The sequence below is a fragment of the Prenolepis imparis genome, unplaced genomic scaffold (assembly GCF_030444845.1).
Source record: "Prenolepis imparis isolate NDT839.2.m4 unplaced genomic scaffold, iyPreImpa1.0 SCAF_15, whole genome shotgun sequence".
Taxonomy (NCBI): domain Eukaryota; kingdom Metazoa; phylum Arthropoda; class Insecta; order Hymenoptera; family Formicidae; genus Prenolepis; species Prenolepis imparis.
Window position 1 is genome coordinate 886,629 of NW_028141173.1, and position 17,917 is coordinate 904,545.

Here is a 17,917-nt window from a genome sequence, read left to right on the forward strand (position 1 = left end):
TAAATAGAAAAATAATACTATGCTCACTTGCTGTGTTCGCTGGGTGTTTTATTTTATTTTATTTCAATTCCAACTGATCTGAGCTTTATAAACTTGTATAATAATATAGCTTTTAAAAAAATGATCAACAGTTCTCTTAACAATTTCTCATCACTGTACATTACAATATCAGCTTGTACATATATACATATAATGTATGTATGAGTGTATATGTGGTAACACACATATACACAGATACAAAAAGCTTCATTAACAAATGTTTTGTATCTGAATATATTTCCATATCTGATATATATTATTTTCCATTGCATCCATTCATACTACATAGATTTATAATATATCAAATAAGATGGAAAAGAGAAATTTTTATCTCTTTAACCAATATATGAGCCTTTCAGAAGACAAACTGATCAACTTCACTTTTTATAAATTTCTTAATTTTAATATATCAGAACTTGTAATTAATATTCTAGTATTAAAATTAAGAAGTTTATAAAATATGGAGTTGATCAATTTTGCTTACGAGAAGCTCATATTCACAATTGTTCTTTTGCAATAATTTCAGCATTTAAAAAAGTAAAATTTTAGTAATTCTTTCTATCAATAAAATATAATTTCTTTTACTATCAAGAAAAAATCGAAGCATGGTTTGTCTTCGTCAACTATGTGATCGACAAGCTTTGATTTAAAATTACACACATTACATATGACTATAGAGCAAGTTACAAAATCCACTTGTAAATATCATTTCAAAGTTAATATTTATGAATCTGCAATAATATAAATTGTTTAATATTGTATCATTTAATTTCTATAATCAGTTATGTACAGAAAAAATGGAGTACGTACGCAAGCTCGACAATTTCACTAAAAAAAAAATAAAAAAATCACTAAACGTAAAAACGCAATCGAATAATTATTATCGCTAAACACTCCGCGTACGATAAATAATCATTAATTATGGGCTACTTTTAAATAATAGTAAATTAGCATAATCGCAGCTCGTATTGGACAATGTGTGTGATTTCGATGCATTTATAAATATATTATTTTCGATAACTCAACAATGTACTTATATCACCAGCAAAATTAAAATTTACACGCGTTAAGTTGCTAGAATCTTGTACATATAAATAAACATTCCGATTTATAAGAAATATATGCTGCGCTCTACATAGATTGGCTAAATCGGTGAGATCGTTTAATGCGATCGCTAAGGAATTCCTATCACGTTCGAACGTTCGATCACTCATTTCAATACGAGCGACAGTAACAATGTACACTATACGATGATTCCACTCTGGTCGCAGTGAATTTTTTCGAGCAATTCACACGTTTGTGCTGCATTCCGCGTTCTCACACACTATACCAACTGTTCCGAACTGGTGGCACTGAGGTCAAGCAAACGCCACGCGGCCTTCGAATTTAGTTCCGTCCGATCGCGACACATTACCCAGATATAATTGACGCGCATCACTTTCTGCGGATCTCCCTCGATCACCTCGTTCTTGGAGTTTCTCACGCACATGATTTGTTGAGATTGAAAACTAATGATTAAAACCGGCCCCTGTTCCATCATCTTCCCCATCATTAGATCCACATTGTCAATGTCTGTAATTGATTGATACATTTCTCTTTTACTGCTCTCATATGATTGTACAACTTAAATAACGAGTTGCATACCTAGAATTTTACTATCCGAGTAATGTCCTAGCTTCTTCACTTCCTTATGCGGTTGTGAGATTATGTTGTAAGGCCCTTCGTGACACCAATCCTTCAGAATTTCGAGATCGCCTTTAATCATCGCTTCGAGAATATTTGGAATGAAATCGGTCTCGCAATCCTTTAGGAACTGTATTTTACTAAAACTAGGATCCAGTTTACAGATCTCTGTCAAGGTCTCCGATAGCTCGGTCTTTTGAAACAACCCTCCGAAAATGTCCGAAACCTTATCCGTAAGCAATTTGGAAGCGCGTAACACAGCATTATCTGACTCGTCGTATTTCATCTTCCAGTCCATTACCTTATTCACGTATGGATTATTATCCTTCAAAAGAAGAAATGGAATTAAAGATAAGTATTTTTTTAATTAAAATTTATCACATATCTATTTGTATATTATATAAAATTTATTAAAAGACTGTGCAATAAATACCTTAAAGTTTTGCCAGGCATGGGAAAACATAAAGTCCTTATGTACCTCTACGCCAGTCGATTCCTGATCAGGCATAATTTCTCTAGGTTCTATCGACACTTCGTTCCTCTTTCGTAGCTTTTTAGGTGAAACATAAACTTTGCCTGTATCAAAGAATAATGTAATTTAATCCTGTTTTCTACTCTCTGTTTATTCAGCCAAATCTATCTACCTAGAATTCCATGTTGATCAAGTTCATTTCGTACGGCTTCTGCGGTGTGCGATATCGTTTGGAATGCACCTGTCTTACCAAATGCATGACTCTTTTCAGAAATTGTCTCCGCTGCACCTTTGGCAGATTTTGTAATCTCTTCGCCCAACTGGCCCGCGCGTTTGCCCAATTCAGTCTTACTTGCTTCTTCGATAACTTCTTGCACCTTTTAAATTTGTATAATTGTATAACGCGCAACGCTATCATCGTGTATAAATTGATTGCGCATATATACCTTTTCTTTAAACGTATCTAGCTTTTCCTTAATAACTTCCGAACCTTTGCTAGCTTCAGATTCGACAGTATGGAATTTTTGTCGTGCTGTTCGCAAAGCATCCGATTGTTCAAATTTCTGAGTCTCCTCTCTGAATTTTTTTACAGATTCCTTCATTTTCTTGTTCTTCTGCATTTCCTGTTTGATATTTTCGATGAAATGAGACCAGAAGCTTGGTCGTCGTGGATTCGAATACAGTCGAATCTGCAAAAGTAATTTTCGTTAATCGTCAACGTCACTCTCTCTTAAAGCAAAGAACTTACCAACTGCATTTGTACATTGAGCATTTCCACCGATGTCGGTTGAAGCGTACATAAGGACAAACGTTCCCTCGAGCCATTTCTCAAGTTTCTCGTCGATTGCACCGATCTCGTAGCCCCCCTTAAGGATGCTCTACAAGATGCAATATTCTGAAACTATTGCAACATAACAGTTACAATTTTTATTCACAACAACGATCGCTGTTTATGTAATTTTATTGAATTAGTCGAATCCTTTTAAGTTTTTTTTTCCTTTATTATCGCTCAAATATTACAATCGTGCTATAAATTAAATAATAAAGCAAATCATTCAAGTCATTATTACTTATTATTCGTACATTTTATCAAATCAAGACAAGTGGATGAGATTATTACATTTTCCTAGTTAAAGCAAATTTTGCGAGATACCGTGAATTATTTTAATTATCGCACAACACTCGCAATCGCGCGAATAAACTTTGCGAACGAAAGATAACCTATACTTCGATGGAAAGGAGCACCGGTGTTTTTCGTAAACAAGGTTATGAATTTACGTGCGAACGTCAAATATCGCGGACATAACGTTTAATTAACGAGACCACGTTATCGAATGACACCGGTTTAGTTAGCAATTTAATTTACATTTACCATTTTACGAAAGATTTATCCGTATCCGTATTTGCAGTTTGCGAAAAATCCTCGTGAACTCGAGGCTCGAAGGTTAGAAAATAAAGGTTAGGCTGCGTGTATTATCTTTTCCGAAAGCATTACAAAACGGCTTTCGATTCGTCGATTTCTACGTTCAAGATGATATTTCATTGGTTGCACGACGAGTTTACCGATTGGCTGTCAACTAGGGAATTTTCAAGTTACTGCAAAAGTAGCCAATCACAGAACGTCCGATAAGAATCTTTCAGGATCATAAAAATTTTCCATTTGACAATCTATATACTTTCAATGTCTATGGACGAATGTAACTTTTATACGCGGAGTTTCGCACATCTATTTTATATGTATTTTAAATATGGAAAATATATATATATATAAGAGAAAGAGAGAAAGAGACAGAGAGTAATAAAATAGAAACTTAATCGTATTTTAATTGATCTAACGAAACTTTCATGAAATGCGTACATAAATCGAGAGCACGACAATGTTACAAAACCTAACCAATACTCATTTAAAGGTAAAAAAATATCCGGCGATTCGATAGTTTTAGATCACAATACAGGTAAAGGAAGGTAAGAAAGATTAAAGCGAGAACAAAAGAGAGAAGAGAGAGTATGTTTTACTTTTTTTTTTTTTAGAAAGAGACAATCGCGTGCAAATCTGCGTGGAGGTGCATGAGAGAGAGAGAGAGAGAGAGAGAGAGAGAGAGAGAGAGAGAGAGAGAGAGAGAGAGAGAGAGAGAGAGAGAGAAGAGCGAAAGTAAGAGAGGGAAAAGAAGGGGGAGGGGGCGACAATAGAGTGGGGAAGAAGAAAAAGAAACGACGAATCGGCGCGACAGTAGTAGTACTATAGTAGGAGAGGAGAGGTTTATATCTCTCGTATGAGTACGCATATATATATATATATATATATATACACACACACACACACATATATACATATATTAGAAAAGGTACACGCCGAAATCTCATCCGCGCGTAGCGAAGCATTTCTGCGGCGCTTCGTCGCGAGAAAGAGTAGCGTGGTGAAAGGGAGAAGAAGTGGTGCAACGCCGAAGGAGAGGAACGAGTCGCCGTGGTAGATCGTCGACGTCGTCGAGCACCGGGTCGCGAACACCGCGCGAAGCGGCGAGTCTGACGCTCGTCGTCGTCGTCGTCGTGTTGTCCTCGTGATCGTGGTGTAGTGTTGGTGCTTCGTCATCGTCGGAGCCGAGAAGCGTGGTCGCTGAGGAATGGCGTCGGACGAGGAGGTGGACGAAAACTACGCAGGTGAGTGAGAGTGAGAGGTAAAGAAGGAAAGAGAGGGAGAGAGAGAGAGAGAGAGAGAGAGAGAGAGAGAGAGAGAGAGAGAGAGAGAGAGAGAGAGAGAGAGAGAGAGAGAGAGAGACAAAGAGACGTAGCTGCGAGAGAGAATGGCATCGGGACAATCGGACGGTGCGCGGCGACGTATAGTATACAACTACAACGCGGGACGCGCGCTTTTCGGTACACCAATGGCGGCCGACGCCGCATCGGGTGCATTGTGCATTCCCGGGTTCCGGAGGAGAGAGCGGAATCCTCTCCGCGAGGCCGTGAATGCGCGCGAACGTTCGCCGAAGGAGGAGAGACACGCGCCGCTAACCTTCTCTCTTTATCTCTCTCTCTCTCTCTCGCCGATTGTCAAACGTCACGACGCGCGGGATCGGAATTCGCGCCGGGCGATCTCGTCTTTTCGCGAGAGAGATTGATTACTCTATTTATGAATAATGTAAAAATGATGTCGCTTCTCGCGATCGGATCGAATTAGATCGCCGTTGTCGATTTTATTACAAAGGGAATCGATATTTCGACAATCGCGTATTTCTCTCTTTTTTTTTTTTTCATTCGATATATATTTGACGTAAATATGCGAAAAATAATCGAACGCAACCATGGTCGATTTGCGATAATAACCGACAGATAACTTCATGCTTCTCCGTCTTCCTTCTCTCTCTAATTCAGACGCTAAAAACGCTCGTTAAATATCGATGAGTATCTCGAATGACATATCGCGCGTACGAGGGGGGAAAAGATTGATTTTCTCCTCGGAGTAATTACGGCTTATATATCCGAGTCCGAATCGTTTCCGATCGACGAAGCGTAATTACATTTACGCCATGTTACAACGTATGTATGTACTACCACTCGTTCGTGCGAAAAAAAAAGTTATGGATCCGCTTACACACGCGTCATATATTGCGCGCGCGTGGTTCTTAATACACGCACGTCACGCATATATACGATACAGCCGGCGTCTAACCTCCATTACGCGGCTTCGATAAAAATTCCCCGCGAGTGAACGGAATTTTTTCCCTATTGTTCAACCTTGGTTAATTAAAACTCGGACGCAAAATTAAATCTCGACGTGTGCGTGCGAATACGTGTAAACATATACATGAGCGTGTATGTGTGTGCGTGTGTGTGTGCGTGTTGCCTCCTGTATGTCAAATGTAGTATGTATGCCTATATTAAAGAAAATGGCGGACGCACACTCGCACAAAGCATTCGCGAAACGTTGATTAATTCAAAATCATCTTGGCTTTCGCGTGAGTCTCTCTTTCCGGCTTCGCCGATTGTGGATTTTACGTTCGGCGCGTCCTCTCTCTTTTGTTCTCTTCTCTCAGCTTTTCGGTGCTTTTTCCGAATTTTGCATCGCCGTGCATATTATTAAAGATACGCCGCCAATATTGCACTATAGAGCGCGATTGATTCGGCCATTATTAAATATCTTTGCAAGTTAAATTTTTCTCGGTGATAAATTAGAAGACGCAGGTATTTAATCGAATTTATCTTTAATTGTCTCGATTTTATTTCATTTTTCTCTCAAATTATTACGCCAATTATAATTGTGAAATTGATAACTTGTAAAGTTCAAAATTATTATTTGCAAAATATATAGAAGAGATGTAAAAGTGGCAGAATATATAATGTGGAAGAAAATTCTCATCACATCTTTGTGAAAAGAGAAATCTTATTGTTTTTGTTGCAAAAATATATTTTTCCTCATGTGTGTATTGAGTATGTGTGTATAATTCTGTTCTTTAAAAAAAGATCTTATATATCACATCAGCTTCTACCTTTATCTCGCTATAAAACATTACTTCATAAATTATAACTTGCAAGACCATGAAAAGCAAAAATAATTAAAAGAGAAACGATGTTTTTTAATAAGAAATTTGAAAATATAACATGTGTTTCAGGAGAGGATGACATGGATGAGACTGCAGGGCAGATATCAAATGTTGGTCAGCAAGTAGATGGTTCGTCTGATGCTGAAGAATCTCAAAAACTAGTAAGTTTTATATTCTATATAACAAGTTAAGTGTAATGTGTAATAGTAATATTACCTACAATTTATAATCATAAATAATATAATAAAACTTGATGTTATTTTTTTATTTTTTTTTCATCTTTATGATTTCTTAACAATGATTGAAATATTTTAAACTCCATATTTAGAATTGTAAATGAAAATTATTCTTTATAGGAAGAAGATGATGATTATGAACCGGAAGAGCGAAAAAAGAAGAAGGGAAAGAAGCGAAAAGCACGTAGCGAAGATAAGAAGGGAAAGAAAAAGAAGAAAAAGAAAAAATCAGATTCTGGGGATGTAAGGATATTTTTCTCATACATTTTGCTTGTTGTATAAGATTGTATTATTACTTTAAAAAATAATCTAGCAAAGATGATGTTTCTACATTTATCCAACATTTTCGAAATTTTAGGAAAGCGACTTTGGTGGAGGAGGAGGTGGTGAAGCAGGCGGCGAGGCTGCTGGCGAGGATAGCGACTATGCGGTCAATAGAAAAAGCAGAAAGTCATCGTCTAGAAAATCCTCCAGCCATAGTGCACCGACCACTCAAAGCCAAGAACCAACAACAGGCATGCCCACAATCGAAGAAGTGTGCAACACATTTGGATTAACAGATGTACAAATTGAGTATTCTGATGCTGATTTCCAAAACTTAACGACGTATAAACTATTTCAACAACATGTCAGGCCGCTTTTAGCGAAAGAAAATCCAAAAGTACGTACATATTTTTCCATTCCTTATGTCATGTCATGTATATTACACATTTTGTATTTAGTAAGATAATTTACTCGACTAGTACAATGTGTTTATTTTAGTAACAATATCTGTTTTTGAATAATTAGGTTCCAATGTCGAAACTAATGATGTTGGTGGCAGCAAAGTGGCGCGATTTCTCTGAATTAAATCCACATACGCAACCAGACGCGGATGTCTCATCCACAAATGTAGACGACGATAGTAGAAATGCTAGAGGAAATCGAAGTGGCGCTATGCAGGAAGCCGAGGAGGAGGAGGAAGACGACGAGGATAGCGATAGGAAGAAAAAGTCTCGCAGCTCGAGAGCGAAAAAAGGCAAAAAAGCGTCCAAAGTACCGACTCTTAAGATTAAGCTTGGAAGACGTAAAAGAGGAAGCTCGGTACGTAGAACATATTCTGATTAATTTTTCTGGCATTGATTTTAATATATAAATGTATATAAATCGGTTATAACTGAATTTTTTCTATTCAGGACGAGGAAGCGGAAGGTAGCGCGGCAGGCTCTGCGGCGGATTCTGATATGGAATTTGAACAGATGTTAGCCGATGCGGAGGAGACTCCTGGCGTCGAGGGTAACAAAGCCAGCGTCGAGGAGAGCGGTGTCGAACCGCCAGCCGAGCCGCCGGTTCGCAGAAAGGCGAAAACCAAAATCGGCAATAAAACCAAGAAAAAGAAGAAAACAAAAACTACTTCCAAGTTTCCGGATGGAGAGGAAGGTCTCCAGGTAGAGTTACGCAGCATTTGCTTATGCGTTCATTGTTGTTTTAAACGTGCTTGCAAATCATGGACTGCCACAATAAACATCATTCTCATACTAAAAGCTTCTTGGAAATTTGTTTATAATTTGCTAGTCTCGACGCATGTCTAATCATTGTGCTTGTTAATATTATCACAATATTGCGATTCTTTCTATAATTTCTATTTGAATATGTACATTTAAATCTTTTCATGATATAATGCTAACTTATTGATAATTAGAGGCACAAATTGATTGACAGAGAAATAAATTTATAGATTTGTTATAAAGAATACAACATTTATAATATACATTATATATACATATATACAAGTGTATATATATGTATGTATATATAAAAGAGTTGGCGGTAAAAACATGCTAAACATATGCAAGTGAATATTTAGAAAACTTCAAGGACGCATACGCTAGGTTGTCTGACTCTGCCTAAAATAATTATAAATATATTTTACTTTTTTCTCTTTAGTAATGTCTAAAACAGCATAATTATACTTCATACAATATTTCATGTTTTTAAATATGCTTAATTATTGTTTTAATTTCATAAATATCTTATCTTAATAAATTATTCCATCTAATTAAAGAAAAAACAAGTTAATTATTTTTCTTTTTTTCTTTTTGCTTTCTATAGACTGACCATCAGGATTACTGTGAAGTATGTCAGCAAGGTGGGGAGATCATATTGTGCGACACATGTCCCAGAGCGTATCATTTAGTGTGCCTAGAGCCTGAATTGGAAGAAACACCTGAAGGGAAATGGAGTTGTGCTCATTGCGAAGGAGAAGGTATTACAGGTATCCGTTTCCTCCCACGTACCAACCAGATTTTCCTTATTCCTGTCCAAACGAATCCTGCAACTACTTGACATCAAATGGTATATAACTATAACTATATTCATATTATCAGGCGCAGCAGAAGATGACGACGAACATATGGAATTCTGTAGAGTGTGCAAAGATGGTGGAGAATTATTATGCTGCGACAGTTGTACAAGCGCATATCACACACATTGCCTGAATCCTCCTCTATCGGAGATTCCTGATGGTGATTGGAAATGCCCTAGATGTTCTTGCCCACCACTAAGTGGGAGAGGTATATTTATTAACATATTTCTTTAATAATGTTTAAGAAGATAAACACAATATATAGTTCATCTTAATAATTTAAATGTTTTTCTTTTTTTTTACTAGTGGCAAAAATATTAACCTGGAGATGGAAAGAGTGTTCGGATACGCCGTCGGAGGAACCTTCTACAAGCAAAGCTGCACCTAAGCAAAGAAAAATGCGCGAATTCTTCGTCAAGTGGGCGGATATGTCCTATTGGCATTGCGACTGGATAACAGAATTGCAGCTTGACGTTTTTCATCCACTTATGTATAGGTAAGAAATTCTTTCAGCAACGATATCAATCATATCAATTTTATACGATATATATAATCACGGTATGTGGATTTTTATGTGATTAGAAATTATTATCGTAAATATGACATGGACGAACCGCCGAAATTGGAGGAACCGTTGGATGAGAGCGATTCGCGCGTGAAGCGTTTGAAAGAGCAAGACGGTGCCACCAACAGGGACGAATATAATCTGGAGGAACGTTTCTATCGTTACGGCGTGCGTCCAGAATGGTTGGTGATTCACAGAGTGATCAATCATCGATTGCAAAGAGATGGCAGGGCGACGTATCTCGTGAAGTGGAGAGAACTCGGTTATGACCAGGCGACGTGGGAAGACGAACACGAGGATATCCCCGGCTTGAAACAGGCTATAGAATATTACCTGGACCTGAGAGCCGCAAACTGTTGCGATGGCAGTTCATCGCGTAAGGGGAAAAAAGGTAAGGAAAGAAATATCAGATTTAATTTTCTTACTCGCGCGAGAGTGTCTTTTGTGCTTTTGTAAAAGCAATGGAATGCAATTCCAGGTAAAGGAAAGAAATCGAAAACGCGCGAGCTAATCGATGACGAGGAGAGAACTCCGAAACGATACACGCCACCACCAGATAAACCTACGACGGATCTCAAGAAAAAATATGAAAGACAACCAGATTATTTGGACCAAACCGGAATGCAATTGCATCCCTATCAATTAGAGGTAAATGTCAAGAATAAGATTTTATTTTTTCGAGTTTCTATATTTACATTCTACATTCACATTCTACATTTCTACAATCTCAATTTACAGGGCTTAAATTGGTTGAGATATTCATGGGGTCAAGGCATAGACACTATCTTGGCCGACGAGATGGGTCTGGGAAAAACTATTCAGACTATAACATTCTTGTATTCTTTGTACAAGGAAGGTCATTGTAAAGGGCCTTTCCTGGTTTCCGTTCCCTTGTCGACCATTATTAATTGGGAACGTGAATTTGAAACTTGGGCGCCTGACTTTTATTGCGTCACTTATGTTGGTCAGTATAATCATTATATATACATATGTGTGTGATTTAGTAGACAGATGTTAATGGTAAAATATAATTCTCTCTTAGGTGACAAGGATAGCCGTATCGTGATTCGAGAAAATGAATTGTCGTTTGAAGAAGGCGCTGTGCGTAGTGGACGCGCTTCCAAAATCCGGTCATCGTCAATCAAGTTTAACGTTTTGCTTACTAGCTATGAACTTATCTCCATAGATTCGGCATGTTTAGGCTCGATTGATTGGGCCGTTTTAGTCGTGGACGAGGCTCACAGATTGAAGTCTAATCAATCCAAGTTCTTCAGATTATTAGCTTCTTACAATATCGCATATAAACTTTTACTGACCGGTACACCGCTGCAAAATAATTTGGAAGAATTATTCCACTTGTTGAATTTCTTATGCCGCGACAAATTCAATGATCTGGCGGCGTTCCAAAATGAATTTGCTGATATCTCGAAGGAAGAACAAGTTAAGAAGCTGCACGAGATGCTTGGTCCGCATATGTTGAGGAGATTAAAAGCTGACGTACTGAAGGTTAGTTAGTAGCTTTTCTGTATAGATTGTGTAAATATGTCAGTTCTATTTTATCATTTTTTTCATGAAATTATGAGATAATTCTAGAAATATAAATGTTTTAAAAATATTCACATCTTGAGATACAATTATATATTTCTTTATTAGTGTATTGTATTGTCAATATTACAATAAACATGTGTTTCTTTACAGAACATGCCTAGCAAATCTGAATTTATTGTACGTGTCGAATTATCGCCAATGCAGAAGAAATATTACAAATACATATTGACAAGAAACTTTGAAGCTCTGAATCCGAAAGGAGGTGGTCAACAAGTGTCATTGTTAAATATAATGATGGATCTCAAGAAATGCTGTAATCATCCATACTTGTTCCCTGCTGCGTCACAAGAAGCACCGACTGGACCGAATGGAAGTTATGAAACATCAGCATTGATTAAAGCGGCTGGAAAATTGGTTCTATTGAGCAAAATGCTTAGAAAATTGCGAGACGACGGACATCGAGTCCTTATATTTTCACAAATGACTAAGATGTTGGATATTCTTGAGGATTATTTGGAGGGTGAGGGATACAAGTACGAGAGAATAGATGGTAATATAACAGGTGTACAACGTCAAGAAGCAATCGATAGATTTAACGCTCCTGGTAAGTATTTTCAGGCTTAATTTATATATAATTATTCAATTGTTTTGTGTAAGATTATATCTTTTTTTTCTCTAAATTTACACGAGAAGTTTAAAAATAAACTTTTTCTTTATCTATTCTTTTTATTATATATAAAATAAAAAAAAAGAAACACAAAAAAAAGAAAAAAATGCTCTTTTATTTGCTTTTAAATCAAAATTGTATTTGTAGGTGCGCAGCAATTTGTCTTCTTACTTTCCACGCGTGCTGGTGGTTTGGGTATCAATTTAGCAACAGCTGATACCGTGATTATTTATGATTCTGATTGGAATCCGCACAATGACATCCAAGCATTTAGCAGAGCTCACAGGATAGGCCAGGCCAACAAAGTTATGATTTACAGATTTGTCACGCGTAACTCTGTAGAAGAAAGGGTGACACAAGTAGCCAAGCGCAAAATGATGCTCACTCATTTAGTCGTACGACCAGGCATGGGTGGCAAAGGCGCCAACTTTAGTAAACAGGAACTCGACGATATCTTACGTTTCGGTAAGTTCTATTAGTCTGTCACATTTATAAGATATCTGCTAATTGAAAGCATTTACTGTCAAATTCTTTCTTTGTTTATTTTGCTATATATAAACGATATATTCAATGATGCATTTGTTTTATACTTATAGGTACGGAGGAACTGTTTAAAGAGGAAGAAGGCAAGGAAGATGAAGCTATACATTACGATGACAAAGCTGTTCACGAATTATTAGATAGAAGCAAGGAAGGAATCGAGCAGAAGGAGAATTGGGCCAATGAGTACTTAAGTTCTTTCAAAGTTGCCTCCTATGTGACAAAGGAAGGAGAGACGGAGGAAGAGGCAGATACTGAGATAATTAAACAAGAAGCGGAGAATACAGATCCGGCATATTGGATTAAATTGCTTAGACATCATTATGAACAGCAACAAGAGGATATCGCTAGAACACTTGGAAAAGGTAAATTTGCATCAACGTATAATTTTAAGATGTACAAAAATACATCTTAAAATAATATAATAAAATAATAAAATAATATTGATGCGTGAAAGACAGACGAATGTTTATACATGTCGAAATTAATTACAGGCAAACGAGTACGAAAGCAAGTTAATTATACCGACGGTGGTGTAACTGGCGATCAAGGCGCCAGAGATGATCAGCCATGGCAAGAAAATCTGTCAGATTATAATAGCGACTTTAGTGCGCCTAGCGATGACGACAAAGAGGACGACGATTTCGATGAGAAAGGAGATGGAGATCTATTGTCTCGTAGAAGCAGACGAAGACTGGAGAGACGCGACGAAAAGGATAGACCTTTGCCGCCTCTACTTGCCAGAGTAAATGGAAATATTGAGGTTAGTATTTCTCTAGAAAGAATAGTATACACTTTAAGCATACTCTTTTTACATATCACATATTTACATACATTATTTATATACATTTTTCATTTCTGTAAGAAGATTGTTGTCTACAGATATAAAAATTTGAAATAATTTTTACTTTAAATAAAGAGATGCATATTACGATTATTTTGCGTATTTATATGTGCATTTTTTACAGGTACTAGGTTTCAACGCTAGACAACGGAAAGCATTCCTCAATGCAATTATGCGTTATGGAATGCCACCGCAGGATGCTTTTAATTCTCAATGGTTAGTTATTTTATTTTATATATATTTGGTATATGTATATAACGATATATTTAGATATATCACGATATATGTATGTTTTAGAATTGCTTTGTACAATTTTCTGTTATACTTAATATGAACATGCTACGTATGCTATGTATCCTATACTCGCGCGTTTCAATATTATAATATCGTGATGAAACTATAGTCGTTATTCTTTTGTATTTTTTAAGTAATACGATTCTATTAGTAATCTAAAATTCTCCATCATTCAGGTTGGTACGCGATTTACGTGGCAAATCTGAGAAGAATTTCAAAGCGTATGTTTCGCTCTTTATGCGACATCTCTGCGAACCAGGTGCCGACAATGCGGAAACATTTGCCGATGGTGTCCCGAGAGAAGGTCTCAGTCGACAGCATGTATTAACGAGAATCGGCGTAATGTCCTTGATTAGAAAGAAGGTATTGATTGCACGATGAAGCGCCATTCCTTCATTTCCTGTGTTAAAATCATAGGATGCAGGATATATGTTGTTTACAGGTTCAAGAATTTGAACACATCAATGGTTATTATTCGATGCCGGAAATGATACGCAAGCCAGTGGAACCTGTAAAAGCTGAGGGAGTCGGAGATGCAACGACTGGCACTAGTAGTACCAGCGCTACACCGGCTACCTCAAATGCTCCCAGTCCTAGCCCCGCTGCTACGCCTACTCCTACTTCGACCTCTGGGACGGGCAACGAGGCTAACAAAACAAATGCCGATTCTTCTGAAGCTAAAGAAGGTCGAGACGAATCCAATAAGGATAAAGAGGTTGGTATTAAATGGATCGACTTCTACCGCAAAATATTGTTTATTTGCTCAAAAAAGAGCAAATCTTAAGATATCTCTGCTTGTAAAATACATATTAACAAATAATTATCTTTTATTTTAGGGTGGCGATGCGAAGGATTCCAAGGAAGACCCAAAGAGTTCGAAAGAGGACGATGAAGCGAATTCTGAAAAAGATAAGGAAAAGGAGGATGCCAAAAAGGAGGAAAAAGATGCTGAAATGGATATCGTAGATAAGGAAAAGGACAAGTTTGACGCGAAGGATGAGAAAACCGTGACGAAGCACGATGATAAGATGGATACTAGTGAAAATAAAATGAAATCGGAGCCGGAAGAAGATGTCGTTATTGTCAAAGATGACGAGGAGGAAGTTGAAAAGAAAGAGGTATTTATTCATGCGGAATGCTAGATGAAGAAGAAGCGTGCATTTTATGAACAGTTTAATTTATGCTTTTTAATTCTTTTTTTAGGAGAAAGATAAAGAGAAAGATGTAAAGGACTGTGATGCAGACATGGTAAAGCCTAAGCGTAAGTTTATGTTTAATATAGCCGACGGCGGATTCACGGAATTACATACGCTATGGCTGAACGAGGAGAAGGCTGCTGTGCCGGGCCGCGAATATGATATCTGGCATCGCCGACATGATTATTGGCTTCTAGCTGGTATCGTCACTCATGGTTACGGGCGCTGGCAAGATATACAGAACGATATTCGGTAATGTTGAAGCTTTCCGAGGCTAATTAATCCTTGATAATAACATTATTGCTCTTATTATTCTACTTATATTTCCTACGAGAGTAAAAGTATAAATATCGAGTATTTAGAGCGCAAGACATTTATTTCTGTAATAACTCCAAATCGCAGAATATAGAAGATTCCAACTTCAGTTTCAAAGTTATATAAGTTATACAATTATTATTCATAATTTCTCTTGTTTCTAATTCGCACTTACTGTATTTATTGCAGATTTGCGATTATCAACGAGCCGTTCAAGATGGACATGGGAAAAGGCAACTTTTTGGAAATAAAAAATAAATTCTTAGCGAGACGTTTTAAACTCTTGGAACAGGCGTTGGTAATAGAGGAGCAATTGAGGCGAGCCGCCTATCTGAACCTTACGCAAGATCCTAATCATCCCGCCATGAGTCTTAATGCGCGTTTCGCTGAAGTTGAATGTCTTGCCGAATCCCATCAGCATCTTAGCAAAGAGAGCCTCGCTGGCAATAAACCGGCGAATGCTGTGCTGCATAAGGTTAGTTCGATTAATAAATCTGTGAAAGTGTTGTTGCAAACAAATGTTTTTAAAGTGCAAAGATCTGGCGAATATCGACGATCTCTGAATGTGCAAACTGTGCTTCTATAGGTGTTGAATCAGCTAGAGGAGTTGCTGTCCGACATGAAATCGGACGTCAGCCGCTTGCCGGCGACACTGGCCCGCATTCCGCCGGTTGCCCAGAGACTCCAGATGTCCGAGAGATCTATACTGAGCCGATTAGCGGCAACGGCGCCTGGCGGTAGCACTTCTCAGACAGGCCAAGCCGCGTTGTTGGCGCAACAATTCCCACCCGGTTTCTCCGGAGGACAGTTGCCGGCCACCTTCGCGGGTGCAGCTAATTTCGGGAACTTCCGACCACAATACTCAGTACCGGGACAACCACCGCAAGGTTTTACAGGTTCGTAAAATGTTTATAACAATGATAAATAGGATGTGGTACTGTAATAATTATTTACAAAGAGATGTACAAACGAGATAATGATTATTGATTGTTCAAATTATACATTTTGAAATGTAATCTTTCGATTTTCTCGTGTGTAACGAGTAATATCATTTACGTTACAGCCTGAATATTAAGTGCTGGAATACAATGGCTCAAACAAGAACTAAAAATAGCGCAAATCGAACTGTCCCGCGAGAGAATCGTTTTGCGCTGTAATATTATTTTTCGTAAATTGCAGTTTTTAGCTGAATTTTTCTAGAAAAAGAATACGAGGTGATTTCCAAGTGCGTAAAAACATAATACTTTATAAATTACGAGTTGCATTACTTCTGTATTTATTACGTGTACATTCGGCATCTAGATTCAAGGATATCACATTCTCTGTATTTATACATACGTTCTTTCATAGGAAATGACATATAAGTTATTTTCTTAAGTTTCTCTTTTAAGATCATATGATTTACATCCCGTTTAGCTTTTAATGTATGTCGCACACGTAAGAGAGTACCAGAGTACATTATTTACTTAAGTCTATTTAAGACCTTTTTTAATTCAATGCAAATTTCCATGTCGTTACCTTTTAAGGTGCGCTAATTCAAACAATTTGTCATTTGTAATTTATTTACGTCTAAATTTTTGCGACAATAGATTTACGTATAAGCGCGGTAAACTTTTACAACATTCACATACGGTACTTTAATGAGGATCACGGTTTATTTCGATTTGTATGTTCGCTGCAAGTGAACAACGGCAATCAGATTAGGTCAAGACTGACAAGTTTGACAAGTAGTCGAGGGAATCTTATCGCGTAATCTGCACTATCGTAATGCATGGGTTATATAATTTCGATACGATGCGCATCGTTTTTTCTACGTTTCCGGTATTTTAGGTACTCGTTAGGATAATTTGAAGAATTATCTCGTTCTTTCGGTAAGAAAGAAGGAACGATGGTAGGTCTAAAATAATTTTTTTTTTACCTTTTTCGTTTTGTGTGCATTTTTATTAGATAAGGAAAGAGCGCGCATAATTTTTATATTCTTTTGAATGAGCAGATTTGTTTTATATTATAAGAATCTTATACAACATATATTATGCATTTTGTTGACGTTCGCATAGTTTGAAAAGAAATAGTAGAAACTGTCTTAACATATGCACGTATGACACCGATAATATCTCTGTACATAATATTAGATCATCGTATTTATAAAAAAAAAAAAAGAAAAAAAAACATCCGATAATATACGATTCATAACATACTAAACTTGTAAATTTGAGAGACACCAGCCGAATCCCATGCATTACTGTAGAGCAAACTTAATGCGATCGCGCAACAAAATATCGACGATCTTAAGTAAGCATACGCGTGTATTGTTCAATCTTTTTCTACCCCGTTTCAAAACTATATAGAACCACTTTACTTTCTCGTTAATGAACTTGCCAAATCATTGCTTTTGGCATAGCTAAGTTTCTAAGATTAGTTTTTAGAGTCTAGTTATGGAATTTGAAGAACGATTTGAGATACGCGAAATGGAGTGAATGAAATATTATTAAAAAGTCAAAAAAAAAAAAGAATCGATTTGTGTATGTATTAGATCTACTGGAATAAATTAATAATAATTAAAAGTATGTGTTCGTTTACTAAAAACAATATTGTACCTTGGAAATATGTGTAACGAGGATAAAATAATGTGT

General features: G+C 37.0%; 2 protein-coding genes across 10 annotated transcripts; one reads left to right on the forward strand and one right to left on the reverse strand.

Moving 5' to 3' along the window:
• Window positions 1–53: 53 nt before the first annotated feature.
• LOC145945903 (mitochondrial import inner membrane translocase subunit TIM44) lies at window positions 54–3,670 on the reverse strand. The gene is made up of 7 exons (XM_083055155.1): window positions 3,567–3,670; window positions 2,943–3,095; window positions 2,641–2,883; window positions 2,367–2,571; window positions 2,156–2,298; window positions 1,684–2,047; window positions 54–1,611 (listed from the first exon to the last, which is right to left on the reverse strand). Exons 1-7 carry the CDS (start codon window positions 3,567–3,569, stop codon window positions 1,364–1,366), a joined length of 1,359 nt encoding a protein of 452 aa, XP_082911281.1. The 5' UTR covers window positions 3,570–3,670; the 3' UTR covers window positions 54–1,363.
• A 287-nt stretch (window positions 3,671–3,957) lies between these two features.
• Window positions 3,958–17,531, forward strand: Mi-2 (chromodomain-helicase-DNA-binding protein Mi-2 homolog). Of its 9 annotated transcripts, none has more exons than XM_083055906.1 (25): window positions 3,958–4,104; window positions 4,535–4,855; window positions 6,805–6,896; window positions 7,092–7,214; window positions 7,330–7,632; window positions 7,761–8,054; window positions 8,147–8,398; window positions 9,063–9,225; window positions 9,338–9,523; window positions 9,622–9,811; window positions 9,898–10,271; window positions 10,359–10,528; window positions 10,619–10,844; window positions 10,923–11,386; window positions 11,579–12,032; window positions 12,243–12,560; window positions 12,692–13,000; window positions 13,130–13,398; window positions 13,604–13,695; window positions 13,950–14,136; window positions 14,216–14,488; window positions 14,610–14,891; window positions 14,977–15,221; window positions 15,474–15,759; window positions 15,871–16,188. In XM_083055906.1, the coding sequence occupies exons 2-25, from the start codon at window positions 4,819–4,821 to the stop codon at window positions 16,186–16,188; spliced, it is 5,907 nt and encodes a 1,968-aa protein (XP_082912032.1). In that variant the 5' UTR covers window positions 3,958–4,104; window positions 4,535–4,818. The 9 variants fall into 9 exon arrangements, with proteins under 9 accessions (XP_082912032.1, XP_082912031.1, XP_082912033.1 ...); XM_083055901.1 differs by lacking the exons at window positions 3,958–4,104; window positions 4,535–4,855 and adding exons at window positions 5,799–6,150; window positions 16,348–17,531 and having other exon boundaries at window positions 15,871–16,180; XM_083055905.1 differs by lacking the exon at window positions 3,958–4,104 and having other exon boundaries at window positions 4,403–4,855.
• The last annotated feature ends 386 nt before the right edge of the window (window positions 17,532–17,917 follow it).

Coding starts and splice junctions, on each gene's coding strand:
- LOC145945903 (XM_083055155.1), bottom strand. Junction 2,299..2,366: donor TGATCAACATGGAATTCTAG/GTAGATAGATTT, acceptor TCTTTGATACAG/GCAAAGTTTATGTTTCACCT. Junction 1,612..1,683: donor CTCGGATAGTAAAATTCTAG/GTATGCAACTCG, acceptor AATCAATTACAG/ACATTGACAATGTGGATCTA.
- Mi-2 (XM_083055900.1), top strand. CDS start 6,000: ATGAGCGTGTATGTGTGTGCGTGTGTGTGTGCGTGTTGCCTCCTGTAT. Junction 10,529..10,618: donor TGCATCCCTATCAATTAGAG/GTAAATGTCAAG, acceptor CTCAATTTACAG/GGCTTAAATTGGTTGAGATA. Junction 12,561..12,691: donor CGACGATATCTTACGTTTCG/GTAAGTTCTATT, acceptor TTATACTTATAG/GTACGGAGGAACTGTTTAAA.